The sequence below is a fragment of the Ambystoma mexicanum genome, chromosome 3p, assembly GCF_040938575.1.
Source record: "Ambystoma mexicanum isolate Mex_15411 chromosome 3p, UKY_AmexF1_1, whole genome shotgun sequence".
Taxonomy (NCBI): Eukaryota; Metazoa; Chordata; class Amphibia; order Caudata; family Ambystomatidae; genus Ambystoma; species Ambystoma mexicanum.
In genome coordinates, this window is record NC_090925.1 from 887,673,724 (window position 1) to 887,686,729 (window position 13,006).

The 13,006-nt window shown below is 49.7% G+C and overlaps 1 protein-coding gene across 4 annotated transcripts in view; it reads left to right on the forward strand.

Annotated features, from left to right (window-relative positions):
• Positions 1 to 13,006, forward strand: part of TLDC2 (TBC/LysM-associated domain containing 2) — a 514,922-nt gene that overhangs the window by 434,232 nt on the left and 67,684 nt on the right. For all 4 annotated transcript variants that reach the window (XM_069652113.1, XM_069652112.1, XM_069652115.1 and 1 more), the window contains one exon: positions 9,153 to 9,226. In XM_069652113.1, the coding sequence (XP_069508214.1) occupies positions 9,153 to 9,226 (74 nt within the window). The remainder of the gene's footprint in view (positions 1 to 9,152; positions 9,227 to 13,006) is intronic.

Consider the following 13,006-nt stretch of genomic DNA (forward strand, 5'->3'; position numbering starts at 1 on the left):
ACCACACCAAAATACCTTTCCATACCTAAAAGGAAAGGAGCAAGACATTATTATTCAAACTAAGAGGAACATAAGAACTGCATATAAAGACTGTAAAGCAGCAAACCTACGGAGTCGCAGCAGGCCTGGATTCCCACAGGAGGGGGGCTTGCACCAGTGAAGTAACTTGGTCGCTGCTCGTCCCCAACATCTACGCACCCCTGCCACGAGGAGCAGGACGGAGAATCCACCTTTTACAATATTAAGGTGAGGAGAGGGACCAAGGGGGATGAAGGAGTTGAGGCCAAGGGAGGTGGGAAAACATAAAGACAATCTGGTATTGAATCCAGCTCTCCTATATTGCAGACCGATCTTTAACCAGAGGCCTTACCAAGGTACCGGGAGAGGGATCGAGAGTGCAAATCATCCAACCAGCGCTGGGTGGCGTCCCTGTGGATACCAGGTGAGCGTAACAATATCATCCGGTTACCCATCGGCTGTGATAAAGTATTCAAAATCGTCATTGAAGGATGAATGTGTGGACTCCACATCATCCAGGTGGTCTGGATCAGTGTCTATCCCTGTATCTGACAGCTGCTGGGGCCTTGGCTGGTGGTCACCCCTCCTGGTGGGGTGCGGAATGTCATCTTCCTTCCCGGATGGGCCAGAGATATCAGCGGGGGAGTCCATCAAGGCGGTACCGGGACTGGAGCCGGTGCAGGGAGTCTTTGTTGTAAGGTTTCCACAAGCATGGTTATGGTGGATAATGTCAGTTGACATTTCCTTCTGGGAGGCAATCCATGCAGGTGTGGTGCTACTGGCAGTCTGATTGGGCTTGCCTCACCCGTTGGAGAACTAGGTGTCCTGCGTGGCGGGGAAGATGGAGGTGACATGATAGCCTCCTCATCCAATTCCTCTACACCCTCATAGGAAAAGAGAGTTGGCTCTAATTCGATGGTCCCTCCTGGGAGTACCGCCACTCCACGGTTCGGATACGATGCTTGTGGTAGTGCCACCAGTGCTGACACTGTGCTGGTGGGGGTGTCAGAGATGTTCATCACTATAGCGGTGGTGGTGGTAATCACGTGAGAAGCCAGCTTTTCCGATCGACAGGGTCTTTGACTGGGCCGTGGACAAGGGTATCCCAGTCATCGACATGGTTGTCGTTGACTAAGTTTTCATCAATGGAGTAACGTGTCTCCTTGTTGTCGTGGTTGTAGTCCACCGTCTCATCGACGGGGAGCTAGTGGACGGTGTCGATGGCTTCGACACAGACGATCTGGAGGGAGGTTGGGCGTTGACGAGGACTTACTCAGCACTGATTTTGAAGATGTCAACAGGGTAGCTTTTCCAGACGACAGAGAGTGGCTACTGGACATTGACATGGACTTAGTTGATGAGGTTGTTTCCCTTGGGCAGTGAAAAATGACCTGGCTGCTCTTTTCTGTAGACACCCCTTGGGCACTGACCTTAGGTGAACAGCGGTCTTTGTGCAAACATCTCGGCTCATCATCAAAAGCTTCCTTGTGCTTCCTCTTGCTGGTGGAGTGGACTTCATGCGACCTAGACCTCTTACTAGAGGTGGTTTGCCGGGCCAAGGCATGGCTTTGTACAGACGTGGAGTCAGAGGCCCTGCCCGCGTCCTCGGGCCACACGACCAGTCGACAGTGACGATCCCTTAACATCTTGTTGGAGAACAACTGGCTGATTTTGCAGTCATGATTGACGTGGCGAGCGTGAAGGCAGTAGAGGCAGTTGTTGTACTGGTCTTTCACATAGACATTTTTCAATCCGCAGCGGGCACAGGCTTGAACAGACTCTTCCTCATGGATTCGGCCATGAGGTAGGCCCAACTACACAGACGATAAGTCGTCGAAGATTAACAGGGGCGGGAACGGTCCATGGATCCAGCAACGTTGCTGATGGTGCCGGTCGTCAAGGAGATGTCGAAAAGATGAAACTTTTTGACAAATTATTTAAAAGTCAATATTTTTTCAAGAATATTTCAAGAGAGAATCTTTGAGGACTCCTTACACAAACGTGCAGTAAAACATTGGAAGATGGCCGACATGGGAGGAGTTAAGGGAGGTGTTCCCATTGGCTGTGGGCAGTATGACCCAAAATGACTGTTCTAGAACACAAAAGTGACTGAAAATGTTCAGTTTAAGTTTAAACAACTCTGTTACTGAGGATTCCCAGCCTGACGATGGGGAATATTCACACCACGTTAATCTATGAAAGGTCCAATGCTGGATAAGGACTGAGTGCCCACCACACCCATCAACCTGAGCTGAAGTGCACATTGCATTCATAAACCTGGTCTGGAATTCCGACTGCCACCAAAAACTTTGGATGAAATCCTCACAGCCACCAGAAACCTGATGTTTTTCATGGCAGTGAGCAAGTATCATCCACTGTCATCATCATCATGAGCTTGAATACCCACTACAATCTGAAACATGAGCTGAAATACCCACTGACAAACCTGATCTCAAATGCCTATGGCCATCAGCAACATGATCTCTTACATCCACTATGGCCAGCAACCTGAGCTGGAATACCCACTATCATCAGCAACATGATCTCCTATATCTACTGCAGCCAGCAACCTGAGCTGGAATACCCACTGGCAGCAGCAACATGATCTCTTACATCCACTGTGGCCAGCAACCTGAGCTGGAATACCCACTGGCAGCAGCAGCAGCATCTATTATATCCACTGCCACCAGCAACCGGAGTTGGAATACCTACTGGCAGCTGCAACATGATTTCTTATACCCACTGCCACCAGTAACCTGAGTTGGAATACCCACTGGCAACATGATTTCTTACATCCACTGCCACCAGCAACCTGTGTTGGAATACCTACTGGCAGCCGCAACATGATCTCTTATATCCGCTGCGGCCAGTAACCTGAGCTGGAATACCCACTGGCATCAGCAACATGATCTCTTACATCCACTGTGGCCAGCAACCTGAGCTGGAATACCCACTGGCAGCAGCATCTCTTATATCCACTGCCACCAACAACCTGTGTTGGAATGCCCACTGGCAGCAGCAACATGCTCTCTTATATCCACTGCGGCCAGTAACCTGGGCTGGAATACCCACTGGCAGAAGAACGAGATATAAAATACCTATTGCTACCTGAAACTTAATCAGACGCCATCTTCTCATATGATTGAATTGTATTACTGTGTTGTAGGAGTGTAAGTGGATTTATCACCAGCTGTGTATTGACATGTACAGTCCTATAGTAGTGGTCATCATTCGTACATATCCTTTTTTATCCAAAAGGTCCTCTCAACAAACACATGTGAAATCTAGCAGGTATGAAAATGCAAGTTCAGCCTCCCAAAGATAGTTCCTAGGATCAGCCATTGCCAAACTGCTTGCATGCCCAGTCTTTGCAAACAGACTGGACTGCACACACTCAAGGATGTGCTGAAGCACAGAATGTTAATATTATGGGAAAGAAGTCTGAGAATGTTAGAATTCCACTGATCGCTTTTAGTCAAAAGGCATATTTTGGCATATTTTGTGAATATTTTGAGCAAGTGATGTTTGTGAACTTCATTTTCAGCAGTGTATCTGTTTTTAAATAAATACTCAATGGGCCTCCTTACGACCCGGGCGGTAATTACCGGTCATTACCGGCATGGCGCAATTTCCGTGTCCGTGCTGGCAATAGACCGCTAAAAGCTGCCCATTACGAGTTTGCAGGCACGAGCTTTGCGCTATGCCAGTAATGAACTCACCGCCATGCTGCAAAAACCCGAAAAATCCCATTTCCCGGCATCGTCTGTAGTAGAAATAGCTCCTCCGGCATCCAAGCCATCGGCATTAGCGGTCACCTCTAATAGCGGTAACCACTATTAGCGGTGATCGTAAATACGCGAAACCGGAAGTAGCGTCATCACACAGGAACGGGAAAGAGCACGGCGGCCATCTTTAAAAACACAATCCATTGCCATCCACCACAACCAGGAGCCATCTGACCCCCAGAACTCCAACACACCACTACCTGTTGCAATTTAGGATTCCAAAAGCAGTGAAAAAAACGGGAGATCGGCTGCGCCAGGAGCGCTTCTCCAGAGAGGAGCTCACCATGTTAGCAGAGACACTGCAGGAACATGCAGATGTGGTGTTCGAAAACGACATGTCCTGTCCAGCACTGCAGCGTAAAAAGCAGATTTGGGCAGATGTCGCCCAGAGAGTCAGTGCTGTCGGCCCCAAACCCCGCACACCCAAACAATGCCGTAAGCGCTGGGATGACCTACGTCTACGTGTGCGAAGTATACTCTCCGCCAACCGAAACCTTGGGATGGCAACAGGTGGAGGTGCGGAGTCGCCCATAAAACTCCAACCATGGGAGGAGATATGTGCCACCACCATAGGCACCAAGGCAATAGAGGGAGTCGGGACATGGAGCGAGGAGCCCCGTCATCAGCCAATGCAGGTAGGTGTCTCTAATTAAACAATGCCAATCCCACCACGATGATGTCTACCTGAACTGACAGTGCAATGATGTAGAGCAGGGTCCACCAGACACATAAGCACAAGACTGCCTACAGGCAGTGCATAGCATCACCTTGTCCACATGCATGATGCACCCCATTTGTGTTGCAACCCAGACGCCTCCATGCATCACCCACCCAAGAGTGAGGCAACCTGTATGTCACTCCCCCCAATGTTAATCATCTACCATTCCATATCAATGCAGCCACCCCAATGCATGCCCGATGCCCGTAGACCCATCACTAACCCTCTCCCTCCTTTGGTCCCCCACAGGCACACATTCTGACAGCGGTGATGAGGACACCGGTGCCACACCACAGAAGAAGGCCAGGGCCGAGGAGGGTGGACACCGCCCCTCAACCTCAAGGGGCAGAGGCCAACCTAGACCACCTCGGAAGGACAAGAAAAACACAGAGGCCACAGCACCAATGTGCACCACGGCCCCCACAACAAAACCCACACCAGCCACCATCACCCAAGAGGCATTGGCCGAGGGCACACCATCGGCTGGCAGCAGCACAGTCGGTGAGACAGCAGCCATATCTGACGACAAGGGCGACGTACAGCTGCATGGCCCAACACCTGCCACAGGCCCCCTCCACTCACCACACCTATCCCCATGCAGCGTGGTGGACGGCAGCATGCACGGGCTGTCACCTGCAGATTTATGGGCAGCAAGTTTCAGCCCCACACCTGATGACCAAATCATGGTCGAACCGCCTCACACTTCCGCCCCAGTGACAACCACCCAAGAGGGGATCCTGGTTATACAGAGGCACCAGGAGGAACTCACAGGGCTGCTGACGCAGCATATAACCGAATGTACCGGTGCACGGGATGATATCAGGGACAGTACTGCATCGATAAAAACAGCCTTCGAGTACACCTCAAAGGACATTTGTGCGGAACTTGCAGCAGTGCGCCACGTCCTCTCGCAAATGGTGGCAGCAATGCGGGACATGCATCCACCGCAGTTCGCAGGACAATCTGAACCATCATCAAATGCCAGCTCTACTAGGACCAGCCCTGTGCGTCGGTCTAGCAGGGACCTGCGCAGATAGGACAGGGGGGCACCTGGTGCTGGAAGAGGGCGAGGGCAGTAGGCACTTCCATGCATACTGGTGCCATGTGGACCACTGGTGCACGCTACTGCACACTGGGAAGTCAAGGGGTGAGAGGTTGTTTGGGGGAGTTGAGGGGAGAGGGTGTGTGCGTGGGAGTTGAGGGGGAGGGGGAGAGGGTGTGTGCATGGGAGTTGAGGGGGTAGAGGGGAGAGGGTGTGTAGGGTGGAGGGCTTGTTCACTTTGTTTCGATTCTTCAATACACATTTTGGTTACTCATGATTCACATGTGTGGACATTGCTTATTGTGGACGTGTGCTTTATTGGTGAACAGTCTACAGTGTCCATGTCCCTGACACACCCAGTGCCCCGAGTGCCACAGCCATGTCACACTCCCCATCAATGTGTGCTAGAAACATTGGTTGATCAGAGTCTGAAGCATGTCACGTCCCTCCTGTGCATCGCTGCCTCCCTGGGGTGCTGCCCCATCCCCACCCTCCTCATCCTCATGGTCAGGTGGTTGCAGTTCTGCATCAGGGGGCAGGGGCACATTCCGTCTGATGTACATATTGTGTAGTATGACACATGCCATGACAATCTTGGCCACCTTCTCATGGCGGTACAGGAGTGCCCCACCAGACCTGCTGAGGCAGCGAAAGCGTGCCTTCAAGAGGCCAAATGTCTGCTCAATTACCACACGGGTACGTGTATGTGCATGATTGTAGTCCTCCTCGTGCCTGTTCTGTGGCTTCCGGACAGGGGTAAGGAGCCACCTCTTCAAGGGATAGCCTGCATCACCTGCATGTGGGCAACAATGTATGTGTAAGTCATCACATCATATGCAACCTCATTCAATGACACCATAGTATGCATTTGTTTCTTGATTTCAACCACATTTCCATGCATGAATGGAGAAACACGATGTGACTGCTATGTGTGTATTCCTCTTATGGACTGGTGTGTGTGCCATCAACTAGTGGGCACAGGGGGGTCCAGTTCCTTGTGAGTGCTCATGCAGTGTGTAAGTCCACGGCGGTTGCTTCTATGATCTGGCTGATGTCCAGTAATTTGTATGCTTTCATCCTGGCACCGTTGATGGCAGCCTCATGATGATCTCACCATGCACAACAAATGGTGACCTGCAATTCAGTTGGACCTCTGTGTCAGTGTTGTGGTGTATTGATGTATTCGACCCTCATGTGACTCCTTTGTACGCAGTAATGGGGGACTGTCCTTTCAGTTGATGGTATTTGGTGCTGTGTTTTGTCCATATTAATTGCTTGTAGCTGCATTTTGTTGAGGGGGGTGCGGTCTGATTTGGTACAGTGCACATGCAGATGGCTGTGGAATGGTTGTGACACTGCATCATTTACATGGCAGGGCTGCTTCCATCTTGCATTATGTGGTCAGGTGTCAGGGCCAGTCTCGGCTGCTTTGGGGTATGAGCATGGTCCATTCCCTCAGGCACTCGCAGCCAGGTGAAGTATGCATCTCTCCCCCCCCCCCCATCTCAGCCAGGTGAAGTATGCATCTCTCCCCCCCCCCATCTCAGCCAGGTGAAGTATGCATCCCCCCCATCTCAGCCAGGTGAAGTATGCATCTCTCCCCCCCATCTCAGCCAGGTGAAGTATGCATCTCCCCCCCCCCTATCTCAGCCAGGTGAAGTATGCATCTCCCCCCCATCTCAGCCAGGTGAAGTATGCATCTCTCCCACCCCCCATCTCAGCCAGGTGAAGTATGCATCTGTACCCCAATCACCTACCCACATCGCATTTCCATGGGCCTAACATGCGACTCACCGAGAAGCCAGGATCTCTGCCATGCATGTCGCTCCATGTTGCGTGGTATCATGGAGTTCCGCAGGACCATTAAATCATGGGTTGATCCGGGGAATCGGGCACAACAATGTGTGATGATCTTGTTTGAGTCACATACCATTTGCACGTTGATTGAGTGGTATAGTTTACGGTTGCTGTACGCTACCTCCATGGCATGTGGGACCACCAATTCCACATGGGTGCAGTCGATGGGGCCAATGCAACCAGGGATGCCAGCCAGTGAATGGAAACCAACTTTGGTGTTTGAGATCTCCTGGGCAGACCGTGGTAAGGAAATGTGGTCGTCTGTGTGCTTCAGGAGGGCATCAAGCACTTGGTTCAGCGTACGTGAGAATAATGGTTGTGAAATGCCATGCATGTGCCCCACTGTGTGCTGGTAGGTGCCTGTGGCCAGGAAGTGGAGCACAGACACTACCTTCAGTAGGGGTGGGATGGCGGTGCGTGTTTCAATCAGGCTGACAATGTCATCATGTATCATGTCCACAATGGTGGTGATGGTGTCCCGGTCCAGACGGTACATGGTATGGATCTGCTCAGGGGTTAGGTTGAATGGACTAGCTCTGATGCGAGGGATTGGGGGTTGCCTGTGTGGTGCCACTGGCTGTACTGGTGGGGCATGCTGGCCCTGCCTTGCCCTCCTTCTCCCCCTACGTCTCCTCTGTGCTGCCTGTTGTTGTTGTTGTGTAGCACTTCCACTGCAATCATGTCCTCCAGCCCCAGAATTGCTAGTAGTATTGGAATCATTGTGAAGTGTGACTGGGTGTGGGAAGGGGTGGGGTATGCTCCTTTTGTGCTGGCCCAGTCTGTATTGCCTCCACCTGTGCTGATTGTGTGCACCTGTGGCAGTTGGGAACACTGCACATGGCCGTTTACGGGTGGTCCGCGATGGCGGAATTAGCTCCATGCCGGTAAGGTATTATTCGGGCTTCAGTAGGGTGTAATTTGCATGTCCGCCTGACTTGTGATGGTCCCCTGTTTGCGCCATGCCAGTATTTGCGGCATGGGAGGTCGCGTGCCCGCGCACTTGGCGCTTTTAGCGGCACCGTTAATTACAGTGCCGCTAATAGCGGTTTATCAGGTCCTAATCGGCCGGAGCGGTAAGCAATGCCGGTAATGCTTTACCGGCATCATTATTCACTTACCGCCCGGGTCGTAATGAGGCCCAATGTCTCAATAAGAAAATCTGAAAAACAGGAATTAATTGCCTGGATTAAGGCATAGCACTAGCTAGAACAATGGCAATCGCAGACAAACTATCTACTAGTTAAAGATCATTGCATCATTTACTTAAGCAATAACTCCTGAAGCGGACGGGGTTTGGGGGCTTTAATGGGCAGTAACGGCTCTGGGACCAGGTTCGCTCGAGCCTTAATGTCCTGCAACCATTACCAGGCAGTAAAGCCCCCATTTTAAGGGCAATAGGTATTAGCAACCCAGAATTGTGACCTTGGCTGGAACGAGCCATCCAGAAGGAACCAATATGGTCTTAGAACAGTGAATTATGCCCACACTCTGGCACTTCTTAATGTATGGCATCGGCTCACCACGTGTTCATAAATAATGGCGTCATACTGATTGATCAATTAACAAATTGATACAACAAGAGGCATGTGAAGCTAGTAGATAAATACATGTTTAAAGGAAAAGGCTTGTTGCTAGTTCAAGATTTCTAATGTCAACTAATGTTGCACACCTTTGAGTGTATTATAATAATAAACCCAGTCAATATTTACAGTGGACCCCTTTATCTCCCCAGGTGTATAAATGGACAGGCAGTAATGTTTTTTTTGTCAAAGGAGATGTGGATTCTCTCACCATCGGTGGTGGCAGGTACGTGTACGTCCATACCAGAGATGATTTGCTTGCTTCATGGGGCCTCATTACGACCCGGGTGGTAAGGGATTACCGGTACCGGTAAGGGCACTGGTGCCGGTAATCCCTTACCACCCTACTCCGAAGTCCCTTTGCGGGTCCTCCATTAGGCCCTGGTTTTACCAGGCGTAAAGGACAGGACCCGCAAAGGGACTTTGGAGGTAATAACGGTACCGCAATTTGCGGTAGCGTTATTACCGCCTTCCCCATTCCCATTGAGCCCTATTGGGGCAATCATGGGAATGGGGAAAGGCCATGGTGAATGGGGAATTACCGCCCCCGCCAACCTCGGAAAGGGGCGGTAATTGCTCCATTCACCATGGCGGAATCGGTAAGGTTCCTGCGGCAACCATGGCTCTAATAGCGCCATGGTTACCGCCTGGGTCGTAATGAGGCCCATGGTCTTCTTCTTTTAGTTATTTTTGTGCTCTCTCTCCTTTCTCAATTTCTTTCCTTTAATTTTTTGCTGTATCTATCTCCTCTGCCTTCCTTGACAAATCTTTCATCCCATTACTGTTGAAATAGTCTTTAATTTGTTTGCAGTCCTGCAAAACTTTCCGCAAAAAAATGAAATGTCCTCATCCATCACATTGAAATATGTCTGACTTCACTACAGTATTAGGTCACTGAGCAAGCCAGCATAACTGTTTTCAGTGAGCTTAAGGGTATTCCTGCCCCTGCAAGTTAAGCACATTCGGCTCATGGGCCAATGAAACCTGTATCACTGCTCTTAAATGAGCAATAAAGACATGAGGCAGATTTAGCAAGCTGAACAAGTTACCCTGGTAACGTTCTTTCGATTGGATGTTCCTCCCACGTATTCCTCATCTTTGCTATTTGTCTTCCAGCTTCAGCTGCTTTGAAAAAAAGAAATTCTCGACAGAGGGCGCTGTGCAGTAGCGTCGATGTCCCTCGAAGGGCTCCGTCCAATGGTTAACATCATTCGCAGTATATGTAGCACGCGCAGCGCCCCTTGGCTCCAGTTTTTTCCATATTAGAGGAATTACTAGTGCCTCCTAGGACATCAGAAGACTCAGAGAGCGCAGAGTGTAAAACTCATAAATTCTGTAGCGGGGTAGGTTGGGAGGGGCGATGAGGAATATGTGGGACAAATATCCAATCGAAAGAATGTTACCAGTGTTAAGTAACTTGTTCTTTGAATGGATTGTGTCCTCCCACGTATTCCTCATGTTCGATAGCCTCCCAAAGCAGTAATGGTATTGGAGGTGGGAAAAGAATTTAGATCTGCCTTTAGCCGTTATCATGGACCGAGAGCAAGACCTCTTTCCCGAAAGCTCCCTCTTGAGTAGAAGAAGTGTCCAGGGAGTAATGTTTCCCAAAGGTGTGTATGGTAGACCATGTGGCTGCTGCACAAATGTCCTTAATAGGTACTCCTCTCTGAAGAGCAGAAGTAGCCATGCTCCTAGTCGAGTGAGCTCTTAGACCCTATGGGGGGATCTTTACCAGCCAGTCTATAGCATTTTTGGATAGCCAGAATAATCCATCTGGATAAAGTCAGTTTTATTATTGCTAACCCCAATTTATGACCTGTATATCCGATGAATACATGGTCGCCCTGGCAAATTTTAGTTTTGACTTTCGCGAGATATATCAATTGAGAGCCCTCCTAGTGTCTAGTCTACCTAACCTCTCCTCCTCCTTTCCAGCATGAGGAGGGGGATAGAAAGTTGGTAAAACTATCTTTTGGGACAAATGGAAATCCGAGACTATTTTTGGCAGAAACAAAGGTCTTACTTAATAACTTTATCCTTTCGGAAGACCCTATATGGAGGTTTACAAAACAGTGCTTGCAATTCGCTCACCCTGTGGGCAGATGTGATTGCGACTAGCAAAACAGTTTTTAGTGTTAAAAGTCTTAATGGACAGGAATGCATGGGTTCAAAAGCAATGCATGTTAAGTATGTTAATACAAGATTTAAATCCCAAAGAGGGACCTGAAAGGGAGTAGGAGGAAACACATTAGTGAGTCCTTTAAGAAACTGAATGATAAAAGGGATTTTAAAGAATGAGGTTTCCTCTGAAGAGCGCTTGAAAATCGAAAGCGTTGCCAGATGACCTTTTAATGTTGTGATCTGGAGCCCCAGATCTGCTAAGTGAAGTAGAAAAGATAACACTGTGGGTGTATTCCACTGAAATGGATCCACATTCGTATTCCTACACCAACTGCTGAACTTGTTCCAATGATAGCGGTATAAGTATTTTGTTGCAGGCCTTCTGGCTGAAAGCAAAATCTTCATTATGTCTTCCAGGAGGTCCCAATCCTTGTACCTCAGCCTCTCAGAAACCATGCGTGAAGGCTGAGTGTTTTAACCTCTGATTGGAGAATCTGGCCCTCCTCTCGCGAGAGAAGGTCCTCTCTTTGTGGAAGACGTATCGGAGGACAGATGGACATGTCCATAAGGTCTTGGTACCACATCCTCCTGGCCCAATCCGGGGCAATTAGGATCATGGATTTCCCAAACTTTCTCAACCTCCTCCTCATGTGAGGAATGACGGGGACTGGAGGAAACGCGCACAGAAGTGGAAACTCCCAGTCCACCATGAACGCATCTCCTAGAGCTCCGCTTAGGGGAAATTCCCTGGAGCAGAATAGCTCGCACTTCCTGTTGACACTGGTTGCAAAAAGATCCACTTGAGGGGTTCCCCAAAGAGTGAAGATCTCTTGAAGGACTACCTGAGCTAGTTCCCAATCGTGGGAGACTGTGCTCTGCCTGCTCAGAGCATCCGCTGCTGTGTTCTTCTCTCCAGCTAGGTGAACTGCCGATAGGGAGATTCCTTCTTGAATTGCCCAGTATCAGAGCTGCATTGCCTGTCTGCACAGTGGTAGGGACCCTACACCTCCTCTTTTGTTGAGGTAATACATGGCCACTGTGTTGTCCATTATTATCATGGCATTTTCTCCTTGCACAGAGGGTAGAAAGGCCTTCAGCACTAGTCTGATTGCCTTCAGCTCCAGAAGATTTATATGTAGTTTGGACTCCAATTGAGACCAACGACCCCTGATTGTCAGATAGTTTGTATGGGCTCCCTACCCCGTGAGTGAGGAATCCGTCACTACTGTTATCTCCGGCCATGGTAGCCAAAAGGGTTCTCCCTTCAGAATGTTGTCCTCGCAGGCCCACCACAGAAGCTCCTGTGAGACTCTGCTCGGAATTTGAAGGAGGTCTGACATTGTGCCAGAAAATTGGCGAGCCTTTAGCACCTGAAAAATGCAGTATGCCATGAGGCCAAGCAACCTCAGAAAATCGAAGGCCGGAAGACGCTGGGCATTCTGAAATTTGGTGACCATCTGCAGAATGTGTTGAGCCCTCACTTCGGGTGGCAAGGCTTTTCCAGAGGAGGCATCCAGGACTACTCTGATAGATTGGAGTCTTTGAGATGGTATCATATTTGACTTCTTGCAATTGAGGGAGAAGCCCAGTTTGTGGAGGAAGTGGCAAGTCACGCTGAGATGTTCCAGGGTCTTTTCTGGAGAATGAGCCCTGATCAGTCAATCGTCCAGGTAGGGGTAGACATAAATCCACCTCTCCTGAGACTCGCTGCCACCACTGCCATCAACTTGGTGATAACCCTCAGGGCGGAGGTCAGCCCAAATGGCAGAACTCGAAACAGAAATTGAGAACCACCAACTGAGAACCACAGGTACTTTCTGTGCTTGTGATGGATAGGCACATGAAAGTAAGCATCCTGAAGGTCCAATGATACCATCCAGTCTTG